General features: G+C 53.5%; 5 protein-coding genes across 6 annotated transcripts; 2 read left to right on the top strand and 3 right to left on the bottom strand.

Moving 5' to 3' along the window:
- Window positions 1–789: 789 nt before the first annotated feature.
- Window positions 790–2432, top strand: PV09_05309 (uncharacterized protein). Its single transcript, XM_016358798.1, has 2 exons — window positions 790–851; window positions 1006–2432. The coding sequence occupies exon 2, from the start codon at window positions 1194–1196 to the stop codon at window positions 2253–2255; it is 1062 nt and encodes a 353-aa protein (XP_016213417.1). The 5' UTR covers window positions 790–851; window positions 1006–1193; the 3' UTR covers window positions 2256–2432.
- A 127-nt stretch (window positions 2433–2559) lies between these two features.
- Window positions 2560–4420, bottom strand: PV09_05310 (uncharacterized protein; the record flags this gene model as incomplete). Its single annotated transcript, XM_016358799.1, has 3 exons — window positions 2560–3675; window positions 3734–4072; window positions 4130–4420. The coding sequence occupies 3 exons, from the start codon at window positions 4418–4420 to the stop codon at window positions 2560–2562; spliced, it is 1746 nt and encodes a 581-aa protein (XP_016213418.1).
- Window positions 4421–5519: 1099 nt separating this feature from the next.
- On the bottom strand, window positions 5520–7394 carry PV09_05311 (uncharacterized protein; the record flags this gene model as incomplete). Its single annotated transcript, XM_016358800.1, has 3 exons — window positions 5520–6944; window positions 6996–7107; window positions 7222–7394. 3 exons carry the CDS (start codon window positions 7392–7394, stop codon window positions 5520–5522), a joined length of 1710 nt encoding a protein of 569 aa, XP_016213419.1.
- Window positions 7395–7931: 537 nt separating this feature from the next.
- On the top strand, window positions 7932–10105 carry PV09_05312. 2 transcript variants are annotated; one of them, XM_016358801.1, is made up of 3 exons: window positions 7932–8065; window positions 8128–8565; window positions 8687–10105. In XM_016358801.1, exons 1-3 carry the CDS (start codon window positions 8015–8017, stop codon window positions 9818–9820), a joined length of 1623 nt encoding a protein of 540 aa, XP_016213420.1. In that variant the 5' UTR covers window positions 7932–8014; the 3' UTR covers window positions 9821–10105. The 2 variants fall into 2 exon arrangements, with proteins under 2 accessions (XP_016213420.1, XP_016213421.1); XM_016358802.1 differs by having other exon boundaries at window positions 7932–8565.
- A 16-nt stretch (window positions 10106–10121) lies between these two features.
- On the bottom strand, window positions 10122–12659 carry PV09_05313 (uncharacterized protein). Its single transcript, XM_016358803.1, has 4 exons — window positions 11568–12659; window positions 11394–11514; window positions 10817–11338; window positions 10122–10762 (listed from the first exon to the last, which is right to left on the bottom strand). Exons 1-4 carry the CDS (start codon window positions 12382–12384, stop codon window positions 10276–10278), a joined length of 1947 nt encoding a protein of 648 aa, XP_016213422.1. The 5' UTR covers window positions 12385–12659; the 3' UTR covers window positions 10122–10275.
- Window positions 12660–12939: the final 280 nt, after the last annotated feature.

The raw sequence follows: 12939 nt of genomic DNA on the forward strand, positions 1-12939 counted from the left end.
AAAAAAAAAAAAAAAAAGAAAAAATTTAAGAAAGCAAAAAGATCAAAGGATAAGACACTCTCCTAACTATGATCAGTTCTTACAAACGTGATGCGAAATCAGAAACTGCCGAGAAGTAATACGCTGGGTGAATACATGCACCAAGAGAATATCAAAGATTCTCCCAATCCAGGTGAACAAATTGTATTAGGTGACCCAGGTTTCGATATGCAATGTCCTCACGCTCATTATAACTGAAATTTGTAATCCTAATAAACAGAGTCCAATTCAGTCCAGCAATTTTCATTGCCTTTTTCTCCCTTCCTTTTTCCCTTTGCGCAATTCTACTACCATTAAAAGTCGAGTACAGCACATGACTCCGATACACTTTCAAAATAGGCTTTGTTCTCCCGTTTTTTTCTATTTCTTTTTCCCCTTTTTTTTTTAAAAAAAAAATGAAATTCTTCATTCTGAAAAGAGAGAACGTACGAATACTGCAACCCTACAATTATCGGATTGGAAGACGGAGCATGATGGAAATCACAATTTGCTGCCGCTGCCGCTTGAAAACGTTGAGTGATCTGATAGATTTATGGATCAGTAATCAACAACCCTCCAAGCTTGCGCGAAGAGAGAAGTTTCGTCCGTTTCCTCTTGCAATTCCCGTCTAGAAATCGCTCCCTCATATATGCATCTGAGGCCCAAAATGATACTCTCCTTTGTGCCCCGACCCTGATTGCGACGGGTCTGGTAGGCTCGGACTTAAGAAGCTGTGATTCCAAATCCGATACTCCTTCCCCAGCCCCTTCCGCCCCCACCTACCAACCTTTCTCCCAAAACGCCTCAAACAACCTCGCTGGACATCTCGATCTGTAAGCTACGTGCGCTTTGACTTCATTTACCCTGACGTCGTACTTGCCCTCATGACGTGTTCGGCTGCCGCTTGTGCGAGAATGTCAGATTGTGCGGTGGAGTTTAGCGGAGATGTGTATGAGTTCAATGACCGACTCTTGATATCGGCTTCAGGATAAATACACGATCAACAACCCAAGCAAGGGCTCGCCGTAGCTCTGCTTCGCATGTACCTATTTACAAAGTCCAAGCGTTCGAAACTCTGTGACTGAAGAGACCACAAGAGAAAAAGAGACGAGGTCACAGACCACACTAGTTCGGATCGAATACCGTCGAAAGTACCATCAAAGGTGACCATAAAGATGGAAGACGCGGGACTCATTCAGCCCTACCTTGATGTTCACGCAAACCCGCAAGGCCCAGGAGATGCCAGACCAACAGCGCTGCAGATCATCGCGGACGAAGACGTCGTCATGCGGTGGCAAGACAAGACGGTCTTGATCACAGGCGGATCATCTGGAATCGGCGTGGAGACGGCCAGGGCGCTCCACCACACGGGGGCCAAGGTGTTCATCACGACGAGGAACACGGCGAAAGCAGAAAAGGTCCGAGGCGACATCCTTGCCTCGAGCCCCTCGACGAGGGACGTCGGCATCATCGAGATGGAGCTGGACAGCCTCGCCTCCGTGAGGCGTGGAGCCGAGACGTTTCTGGCCCAGGCTTCCGGTCTGAACGTGCTCGTCAACAACGCAGGCGTGATGGCGGCACCGCACGGAAAAACGGCCGACGGCTTCGAGACGCATCTAGGGACGAATCACTTCTCGCACTTTCTCCTCACGGAGCTCTTGCTGCCCACGCTCATCGCCTCCTCGACGACGAGCTTCCCCTCTCGCGTCGTCAACGTCGCAAGCATGGGTCACTGGCATCAGGAGGGAGGCCTCAGCGCAGCAGGCGTGTTCGAAGACCTGTGCTTTGACAAAACACCGTACCAGCCCATGGTCGCATACGGTCGCTCGAAGCACGCGAACATTCTGCACGCCAACGGCATCGAACGCAGGTACGGCTCGGACGCGCGGAATCCGGTCCACGCCTTTAGCCTTCACCCGGGAGGCATCACCACTGAACTGTGGAGACATCTCGGCCAAACTGCCACGGCCCCAAGTAGCCACAAAGACAAGCACTGGGAGACTTGGAAGAGCGTCGAACAGGGCGCCGCAACGACGGTCTGGTGTGCAACGGCGAAAGTCTGGCATGGTAAGCCCGGACGATACTGCGAGGATTGTGGAGAAAGCGCGCCTAGCCCATACAAAACCCGAGCTGAATGGCCACTAGGCTCGCCAGGATATGCGCCATGGGCATACGATGAGATTGCTGAACAAAAACTTTGGGACATCAGCGAGAAGGCGGTGAAGAGTTTTGCATAGAGCCTTATGGCAGAGGAAATCTCTAGCAGTTCGTGTAGAGGACTCAAATAACGTGCGTGAATCGTAATCGGTAGTAGTTGGTTAGTAAGCTTGATGAGCTTTCAAATAAAACGGGAATCGCTTGCCAAAAGCTTGCGGTGTGAGTGAGAGATGAGAACGCCCGGTTCTAAATCTATTCTTATTCCACAAGAACTGTCACTCTATTTGGCTCGTCAACTTCCGAACCACAGCATGCCTCCAAATTGGTCCCCATCTTCCTCTATGAATTAGTCATCCGGGATGCGCGTGAAGAAACAATCTCACGTCATGCTTGAACACCCCAAGCATCCAGAATTCTCTTCGCTACTGCTTCTCCAGCCCAGTACGCACCAGTGACTGTGCCCAGCGCAACGAAGGGCGCAGTATGCTCACCGGCAAGCCATACACCTCTCTCGACCAAGCCTGCTCCCTCTCTCAAACACTCAACACTCTCATCGCACCGTGTGCTTCCCACGGGGAAGTTTGTGTACGAGCCGTACCCTGCGAATTTGTCGTTGGTCCAGCCAGTTGCCAAAACGTCCACTGGTTGGCATTCTTTATCTCCTGGCTGGTAATTCGGTAGACGGGATACATACGGCTCAAAGAAGCGCCACAGTTCCGCATCAACTTTGGATTTACCACCACTTGAGTGGTCTCGCAGGATTTTAGCGATATGATCCGCTGTTGGTCCGGAGATGTAAAACAGCAACGTTGGGTGTTCACAGCCCGCGGGTAGCGCGGCAAGATTGATGCAATCTTGTATCCACCCTTTCGGATTGGTGTCCTTTGCGTACTCCGGCGCAATAAATGTAGTAAATCCAACGTAATGCTCCTCGTTACTACGTTCAATCGGCGTCATTTGGCGCAGTGGTGCAGTCGTTGCCGTCAGATTAGGGGCCTCGCTCTTAGCTTCCTGTATCCGAGCGGCTGTAAGTTCGCTTGTTTGAGTTGCAGGACTGTCCCACCAGGGTTTCGAGAAAGTGATGTATACTTTGTCCAGATTTCCGTATCCGAGCTCGTCTATAGCTTCACTCATTCTCTTCGGTAGCTCTGGCTCAAACACACTTTTGTTTCTCTTCAGCCAACCAAGCGGGCACGTCACAATTACCTCGTCAAAAGTTTCGGTTCCTCTGCCCTCGAGCCCAACCGTCACCTTGGCCTCGTCAGTTGAGATAAGCTTGTTGACCACATGTTTAAGCTTGACCACACCAGCCTTGAGTGCTGGTGTGGACACGTGCTCGAGTACTTTCTCGTATGTGCCTGCACAGAACAGGTTTTCACCCTCGAGGCACTCTTCTAGCCAAAGAAACCTCAAGGACTGCGTGCTCGTCGTGGCACCGATGAAACCTCCCCACATCTCGGCTAGCTTTAGCACGAGACCTTTGCGGTGCTTCATCTCTTCCTTTCAAACATGTCAGCGGCGTACTAACATATTGTTTCGAGGGGATATGGAAACTAACAGCGTCGGCATTGCTCAACATCATTTGTGACACTAGCTTTTCATCGACATGATCTCGGATGTAATCCATCAGGCTGGTCTTCTCGTTGATTTGGGCACTGCATGCGTTTGAGTATTTGAATGCCTCACCGATGAGACTCCACAGCATCTCTGCGTTCTCTCCAGCTAGTTCCTCTGGAATCTCGGTTCCGTCCGGACCAAAGGCAACCTGTCGTTCGCCCCAGTCATGCGTTGCTGTCTCGGTAGAATGTACCAAGTCTAAGATGGGATTGTTCTGCGTTCCATGGATCCAATTCGGGCCCATGTCTACAGTGTGCGTGCCGACTTTGGACTGGAACAGCTACACAAGGTCAGCAACAAGGGGTTTCGAGGTGCCATCGTGGCGTAAAGCACATACTCTGCCGCCTAGGCGATCCCGCGCTTCAAAAATGGTAACGTTGACGCCGTGTCGCAGCAAGATATCCGCGGCTTTCAGCCCCGCGAAGCCAGCGCCGACGATCGCGACACGCGGCTTCCGCGCCTTGGCCGCTATTCTCCTGAGCATCTTTGGAGCTTCGGGCCTATCGAATCGATCGCTCTTGGTCATGTGAGCAGCCACCAAATCCTGCTGCATTCGGGACATCTGTTCTATGCGCGGCTGGCCGTTTAGTAAAGGAGCTGGCGGGACATGTACCAGTATGGCAGGCATCTTTCTCGTTTTCCGCAAAGCTCGTCAAGAAACAGTAACAAACAAACAGTGTGAAGAAGACGAGGAGGAAAGGTCAGGTGATCTTAAAGGAGCACTCGCCTGGGAGGAGAACGTGTTTGAATGATCAGAAAGGGCAAGTCTACTGTTAGAGGACGGTAAAGTAGAACAAAACGTGTTGGTGTATGTGTACGATCATGGTGGTGAAAGGGAAGCCGTGGAGAGGAACGGGGAATCAGCGAGGCCAACAAAGGGAGCAGATCTGGTGACGCAGGGTTAGAGTTGTGCTTCCAGTGACGGTTGATGACGAGGCATCACGATGCGACGGTGTTTGTTTGGGAAACGCTCAAGCAGGTAGAAACGGAGTCTGGATGGAGAGAGAGGAGGGAGAGTGGAGAGAGGAGGACGAGAGCGCGGAGCGAATGTGATATCAGAAACGTACATGAAGGGCAAAGGCAGGGCAGCTAACGCCGCTCTAGATAAAGGCCGGCCCGACTGAGGTTGACCCCGCGGCGAAGAATCCTGGGGCGACTCGGTGCGCTGCTCGGCAGTGGTCGGAGCCGGTTCCCGAACAAGCCTCGATCCGCCAAAATCTGGTCAGACGATCGTGTATCTGTTGGGGACAGCCATGGACACGTTTTGGGCGGATTGAGGAAATCCGCTCGTGTGCGCCCGCAAGGCGGCGCTGATGTTTTGCGTCCGCCGTGTGCCAATCACAAGTCTCTCTTGTGCGAGCCCGCAAAAACTCCCGCGTCACCCGTTGCACGAATCAGAGAGTCCAAATGCGCCACAAGATAAAGCAACTCGCATGTCATTCTCGGTGTCGTACATGGTAGAATCAAGCCATGCCTCCAGCTTCGCTCGCCTCCAGCATAAAAAATTCGTTTAGCGTGATGTTGACACAGACAATGGAATCCAGGTAGGTATGCTCGCGCCTGTTGATGCTAAATGGCTCCCTGGATTCGTCGCACACGCAGGACAAGGCATTCGGCGACAATCGCCCACCCTCCTTCCGTCCCCTCTCCTTTCTCCTGCTTGCCATGTGCGCTCTTCCCAAGTTCCTCCTTTGTTCCCTGTATTCGTCCCTGCCAAATGACCCTGATCACCTCCAGTTACCCTTGCTTAAGCTCAAGAGACTCTGAACACAGTCTAGATCCTCGTTCCCACCACCTGCACCCATGAAGGCCTCAACTTCTGCATCGACGGCCGCAGGCGGAGCGGTCCTTCTCTTCTCGGCGTCCATGAAGCCACCGAAGCTCGTTGCATAGCTTGGCAATTGCGTGTTCTCGCCGAGGATAGTGCGCCCTCGCCGCGGGTTCGATGCACTAATGGCAGGTGGGCGACGGCGAGATGCTGCGTTGGCTTGATTGTCTTCGGGATCCCAATTCTCCTTGTCCGAATCCCCAGACGGACTGAGCTGTTCTTCTGTGCCCTTCTTGCTGTCCTTGGACTCTGGTTGCTGCAGCCGACCATAACTAGTGTTCGCTCGCTGCAGTCTGACTTTGGTTGGCTTGCCGCTGTTCAATGCCGCAACACTGGTTCGGCCGACCATTGCGGAGTTTGTCTTCCTACTGTTCGGTCGCAGAGCAGTTCTACTGTTCTGCCTGATCAGTCCGATGGCATCTGCAGCGCTGCCGCTGTTCTCTTGCTCAGCTTTGTTGACGAGAGAGTTTCGCGCCTCGCTGTCACACCAGAATTCCCATGCTCGGGAATCACGAGAACGCCCAAGTTGCGAGACACGAGGGACTTTCGCCCGAGAGGAAAATTCAGATCCCGACTGCGTGAAATGGTCGCTCAAGCCGGCAGCACTGTAGCTCCGCCGCAAGCCGCCAAGAGGAGGTCGGTCATTGGTTGGGCTCGTTGCTACAGGCTGCGCTCGTGGAGGGGATGGAATGGAGCGATCGATAACTCTTGCCTGTCCGTCCTCTGTCGTTGACAGTCGAAGATATGAGCCGCTCTTTCTGAGCCCAGGGACGCGTTGATCTTGCGTAGAAACGGACGAGGCAACAGGCACTTCATCCGTATGTTGTCGAGCGAATGACGCGCTTCTTCTGTTCGCGAGATACGTTGGTCGCGTAAGGGAAGAGAATAAAGCGTCCTGGGAGGATGACGGCAGCGTTTGGGAGCTACCGACATCAGTGGGGAGCGTGGACGCCGGCAAGTCTTGCGACGAAGTGATACTTGCTGCCACGGCCGTGCTTTGGGTGTCGTGCTGCACACAGCCTTTCTTGTCCTCTGTCGCGATGTCAACTTTGGTCTTGTCAGAACGAGTTATTTCGTTCTGGATTGATGTCTCTCCGTGTTCTACGCTCGCTTCGACACCGACCGTCTGCGTTAAATCACATCCCGGCGATGCACCCTGTGCTCCTGGCTGTTCTTCGCGTGTTTTATCTACATCGACGTGTTCCCGGATTGGCGAAGAGGGGGCAGGACTCGATGACTTGCCCGACATCTGAGAATCGATGTCGCTCGTGTTGAGCGGCTTTGCTTTGCGTCTTGAGCTCTGACGCCGGTTCTGGAACCATATCTTGAGAACTGCGTTAGTGAGGTCCGACTCTACAGCGTGTCAAACGCGTACTTGGACTTCCTTGTCGCCTAACGCGACTTTGCTGATAATCTCCTGCCTTTCTTCTTTACTTGGTCTGGGGTTGCGCAAGAACGCCTCCTCTAGCACACGCTGGTCATCCGGACTATGGGTTCGTAAGTACGCATCCAGGCTTCGAGCGTAAAAATGCGATATGAAAGATCGCGTTGTAAGATAAAGAGGGGACGTCGGGTGGAAACGCGACAGGTCAGCTGCTTACCTCGTCCGCCTTCTCCTCTGTCTTGCCAGCGGCTTGTTGTCACAATCTGGAGGCAGATTATTGGCAACGCTGTCTGGGGAGTGCACAAGGAAGGCAATTGTCCTGTCTGGGGAGCTTGTCTTCGACTTTGATGCCTCTTCTTCCAAGGCGCCGGACGAGGGTGGGCTGCTCATTGTATCATGACTTTCCGAGAGGACTCCAACCGCAAGCAGGCAAAGAATAGTAGCTTTGTGTTTTCCTTCTCAAGCTGTAAAAGGAGAGCAAAGGACGGTCAAGACGTGACGGAAGCTCACCGCGCAGGGCAAAAGAGAGTGGTGGAGTGTTGACGGGGAGTGTGCAATAGCGCGGACAATGGGACGCGCGCGACTTCGGCTAGACCGTGCAAGACGCGGGTGCACAGAGGCAGAGTCACGAAAATCGCCTGGAGCGTGTGCGCACCGCGACGGCGGGATGGCACCACTGGTGATGGAAGGATAGGAAAAATAATCAGCACTGATGATCAAGTTGCCTCACATGTAGCCGCTAAGGGAAAGGGAAGCTGAGAAGCCAAATCAGGTTGAATAGCACCAAAGGTTGCAGGACGAAAACCAGCGTGCGCTGTCCTGAATGACGAAACAGTCGGCCGCTCGCTCTCCCCACGTTTCGTACGCCAGGTCCCGTGACTTTAAGGTGGCTTGGCCGTAACTCGCGTCTCAAGATGCCAGTTGACCCTTGTCTGCCTCCATACGGCCAACATTTCGATCCCGCCGAAACTCCACGTAAACAGTAACGGACTCCCGTACGGTCGCCGATTATGGGAGAGGCAGAAGACAAGGCGGAGAAGCTCGCCGCCGCAAAGAAAAAGGTCGCCGATGACTTTTGGCATCAACCCGCATCAGGAGCATTCCAAGCTGACGGCGAACGCAGTACGAGCAATTGAAGAAGCAGAAAGCAAAGAAGGGCGGCGCAAGCGCCGCCAAGAAGAAGGACGACAAAGAAGCAGAGTCATTCCCCAGCAAAGAAACCGAAGACGTAAAAGATGACGTCGACGCTGCCGAGGACGAGCCTGCCGTGGAGGAGAAGCCTGCGTCGCCCAAGCAGCCACATGGTCGCCAGCCGTCCATGTCGATTCAGTCCAAATTGAGGAGTGAGAGCTTCAGGAAGGAGAGTCCCAAGTCGCCGACGGGCGATGTTGACCTGGCGGCCAGGGTGGACGAGCTGGAGAAAGAGAACAAGAGGCTGATCGCGGACAAGAAGAAGGTCGAGGACGAGCTTCAAGAGCTGCGAGAGGCCCATGGTGAGAGCGACTGGCTGAAGGATGAGACGAAAAAGGCGGACACGCACGCCGCTGAGCTGGAAAAGCTGGTATGTGGTCAATCCGGCATCGAAGATCGCAGCTCCTTTTTGTTCCCCTCCCCTTGATAGCATGCCCTTGATAGCGTGCTGAGACGGCTCGGCTGACATGCAATTACCCCCAAAAAAACAGAGAGCGGAAATCGCTTCCCTCCAACGACAGAACGCACAGCTTGCTGCCGCAAAACGCCGCGCCTCCTCATCTGTCTCCCTAACGTCCAGCAGCGCCTCCGACCTCGCCTCCCAGCTTGCCTCCAAGAGCGAAACCATCTCCTCGCTCGAGCTTGAGATATCCTCCTTACAATCCAAGCTTGCGGCTGCGCAGAAGTTCGCGGACGAGCAGACCAGTCGCATTTCCAGCCTCGAGCTGGACCTGCAGAAGGCGCGGCACGAGGCCGAATCGTCAGCGCAGGAGCTCGCAGACCTGAAGGCGAACCTGGACAAAGCTAGCGAGCGGGCCGCGGCAGACGGCAGCGCACGCAGTTCGGCAGAGACGCGTGTTGCGCAGCTTGAGGCTGAGCTAGGAACGGCGAGACGTGCGGCCGAGGAAGCGATGAAGCGTGCGGCCACGCAGGAAAAGAAGGTCGAGACACTGACGACTCTGCATCGCGAATCTGATGCAAGACACCAGGCGAAGCTCGCGGATCTGAGCAAGTCGGAGCGTGAGGCGAAGGAGCTTCGCTCGCGCATCACGGCACTGAGCAACGAAAATGCTCGCTTGATGGACGAGGCGGTCCGACGCAAGAAGCTCGAGACCGAGGGCGACGCCGACGGTCTAGACGAGATTGAAGACGAGGAACGCCAAAGGCTCGCGTCTCGCGTTCGCGAGCTAGAGGAGGAGGTGTTCGAGCTTCGAAGGGGTGTCTGGCGCGAGAAGCGCATAGCCCTCCAGCCTGGCATGGACAGCGACCCTTATTCCAGCCATGGAACGTTTGATGATATCGACCTCAACCCGACCGGCTCGCCCGTGGGCGTGCGCAAACAGACGCAGCATTCAACCTTCAGCGACGTGATCAACTCGGGCATCGCCGCATTTAGGGGTGACACCAACACGGAGAAGCGGCGGAATAGAGGCCAAAGCCTGGGCCTCCTCAGCGACGATGCCTTTGAATTCGATGAAGCTGCCTTTGCCGCAGCGCAGGCAGACGAGGCAAAGAAAAGACTGGAACGTGTTAAGGAGGTCAAGCGTGGCCTGATCAACTGGAAAGGATGGCGGGTTGACATCGCAGACTTGAGAGGAGGATGGGGTGGTGTATTTGAGGCCTAAGATCGATGATCGGTTAACAATCAACGGTTGCGCGAGACGGCAATCCAACACAATTTCATGACTTTGCAGACGAGGCTGCTATCATTTGTACGATATGATTAACGTGAGTAAACCCGGGGCAAGGTGCTTCTATCTAAACAATAGACATTACTCTTACGAACGGAGAAATACATGAGATGTAATTTCAGTTGATCGTGACAGTATTAGCCTTAACTAAAAAGGATTAATGTCATGCACTGCTGTCACAAGCCGTGGCATTTTTTCGTTGGGTATACTTGTCTTTAGGCATACCATATGATTTAAACTTATTCACAGCTCAAGATCCCATTCTGAAGACTCAATGCCGAGCAAGCGATCGTCTGTGCACTTCATGACCAGCCAAAAGGTGGGATTGAATCAACGATCAAGTTCGGATTCAAATTAGACGCCTCTAGGCACTGATCAGTGCGAATAAGCTAGGATTTTGTCTCCTTCCGGTGGCCACCACACATCCAGTCTAGATGCAGACCGAGAACGGCTTCCTCAGCGGTTCCAAGCACGTCAGGCACACGAGCAGAGTGAGGCTGGACTTCGGACGTGCTTCCGAGAGGATAACTCAGAATCCGGATCATATCTCGAGACGCTCGATGGATAATTGTTCCGCCTGGTGGCGTTATTTGGAATGGAAAGAACTGCTGCGTCTGGGGACCAACCTCCGTGATGTTTGCTTGGGTAATTAGCTGCTTAACTCCATTAAGCTCTCCTTGTAATATAGCGGTATAAGTCGCAATAGTGCGATAAAAGTGGGCTCCAATGTCGTTGTGGGTCTTACAGAACTTCAAGATTTTTAATCCCATTTGAACGGCTTCCATTTCACGTGAGACATCTGCTCTGTACGGAGTGCACAAGAGCTTTAGGAACGCCTCGTGGAGGAGAAGGGCGCATGATACGTATGTGGAGAACCTGAGGCTGTAAGTCTCTGAACCCACAAACAGAAACAACCAGCTTGCAACTTACATGCAAAGCCAGCATTTCGGAAGCATTGTGCCTTCTTCTAGTTGCAGGTTGACTATTCTTATTTTCTGAATGGCACAAAAACACCCCTCCTGGGCAATAGTCATTGAGGCTTGAAAAAGGTTGTCATCTGGACGTGCGCTAAGGGAGCTTCGTTCAACATGCTCAACGAGCACGCATCGGTAGAGCAAAGTTATCGAACATAAGTATACTAAATGCGTGGAGTATAGTATGCGACGATAACGTAGATCCTCTATCTGGAGGAGGTTGTCGAGCTGCATAGAATACGGCAGTTCTTCCTTCCACTGGCTCACAGCAGCTCGATACTCGTAAATGAGGGTTGGAGATATGTGTGGTTGCCTGAATGATGCAAAGATCTTTGCTTTGACAATAGACATTTTGGTAATCTGCATCTGGGCCATGTCTTCAATATCGCCTTCCTGAGCCTCGAGGACGCTAGTACCTAGGCTTTCACTCCTCGAAAAGGGCGTGTCAATTAAAAAGCCGAGCGTAGTGCTTAGCCAGCTTCACAAGCATGTCAGCCGAAATGGACAGCGGGAAGACACGAAATTTGACTTACCTTTTACAGAAAACCAAGGTTCGAAAAATCTTCTTACTACGAATCCAAACCACGCTGTCCATACCCAGTGGCTTCAGCCTAGTGTGCAGTTGGTTCGCCTCGCCAATTCGTAATCCAAAGTCTGTAAACCATCGTCAAGATCAGGGCTTGTCGAGGATAGTGACTACTACGGACCAATGTAATTCATCGCAATAAGTGCCTTCTTGATAATGAAGGCGATTGCGAGAAGGCAGGTAGATTTGAGGGCACTGATTGGGTTGCTCTCGAATACGTCATGGAGCAAGTTCACGGCAGTTCCGGCTACTGCATCTCGAACGTCTTTGACAACAAGACCAGCACAGAACGGTGCAGCGGCAGCAAAAAGCGCAGCCATCTCAGCCAGAAGGTGCTTGGGAGTATCCTCAATGCCGCTTGCGAACTCAGCAAGGTAACTTTCCACATCGTTAGGGTTCACCAAGTGAAGCAAAGTCGATGTGGAACTAAGGAAGTCCTGAGCCGCGATACGAAACGTCGATTCAGCAGGAAACAAGAACGGTGGACAGCCAGGGCGGCGAAGCCACAGTACTTGTGATTCGCGCGGTATCGTTTTGTCAACAGCCTCGTCGATGGTCGTATGGGACGACTCCGCGTGCTGAGCGTTGCCAGCGCCGGCACGCCACTGGCGTAGCAGTTCTTTGGCGTCTTCTTGGGGAATTGATGTCACCTTGTTCAGGATTGCGCCTAGAGAAGCATTTTCGGCCAGCAGCTCGGTCAGCTTTGCATTGTACGCGGCTGAGCGTGACTGTTCGGATCCAGGCTCATAGACGCACTCTCCGCCAGACCCGGAACATGGATGACAGGCCGGACGAGTGCCATCGCACTGCACACCTCGATGCCGGCACTGAATGCATGCGGTGGGAGAGTCCTGCCGGCTATGACCCAGCGCCGCCTGGCCGCTCTCAGCTGGGACCGCGCTTGGAGGCGGTGATGCGAGACCCGTTCCGCGATCCATGCTGGACACTCGAGCATGGCCAGGCGACCGCCTCCGGGAAAGAAAGACCGAGGCTCTGTCGAAGCGTCGACTGCGACTCCCTTCCTTCTCAGGGTCAGTTTCCAAGCTGGGTAGGCGTCGTCGAGCTGGGTGGCTTTGCGGGCATGGCAGTTGTTCTGGTGGGGCGGCTGCCTTTTCAGAAGCATGTCCTAATGCAACACACCGCTGGAGGAAAGACGGGAGGCGCAGCCTTGTCCCGCGCAACCACGGATCGCCGCTTCTCGAGAGAGTGCTAGAAATTTCCGGTTGCCTCGATTTCCCCACATACAGCAGGTGCAGTCGGAACAGACTCCGTCAGCATCGCCGGCTCCCGCGGTGATTGGTGCCGCGAAGGACACGTTCGAATACCTGAAGGCAAGTCACTCCGCCCCAAGGACGAGACAACGCAGTCCACAACATGGCGATATATGCCCAACCGTCTCCGAAAGTTCGTCACCGGTACGCGCTGCAGGTCTACCTACGTCTCCTCGTTGCCTGGACGTCGACGCTTTTCGTTCTGATGGCAGAGCAAGCGCG

This window comes from Verruconis gallopava, assembly GCF_000836295.1.
Source record: "Verruconis gallopava strain CBS 43764 unplaced genomic scaffold supercont1.16, whole genome shotgun sequence".
Taxonomy (NCBI): domain Eukaryota; kingdom Fungi; phylum Ascomycota; class Dothideomycetes; order Venturiales; family Sympoventuriaceae; genus Verruconis; species Verruconis gallopava.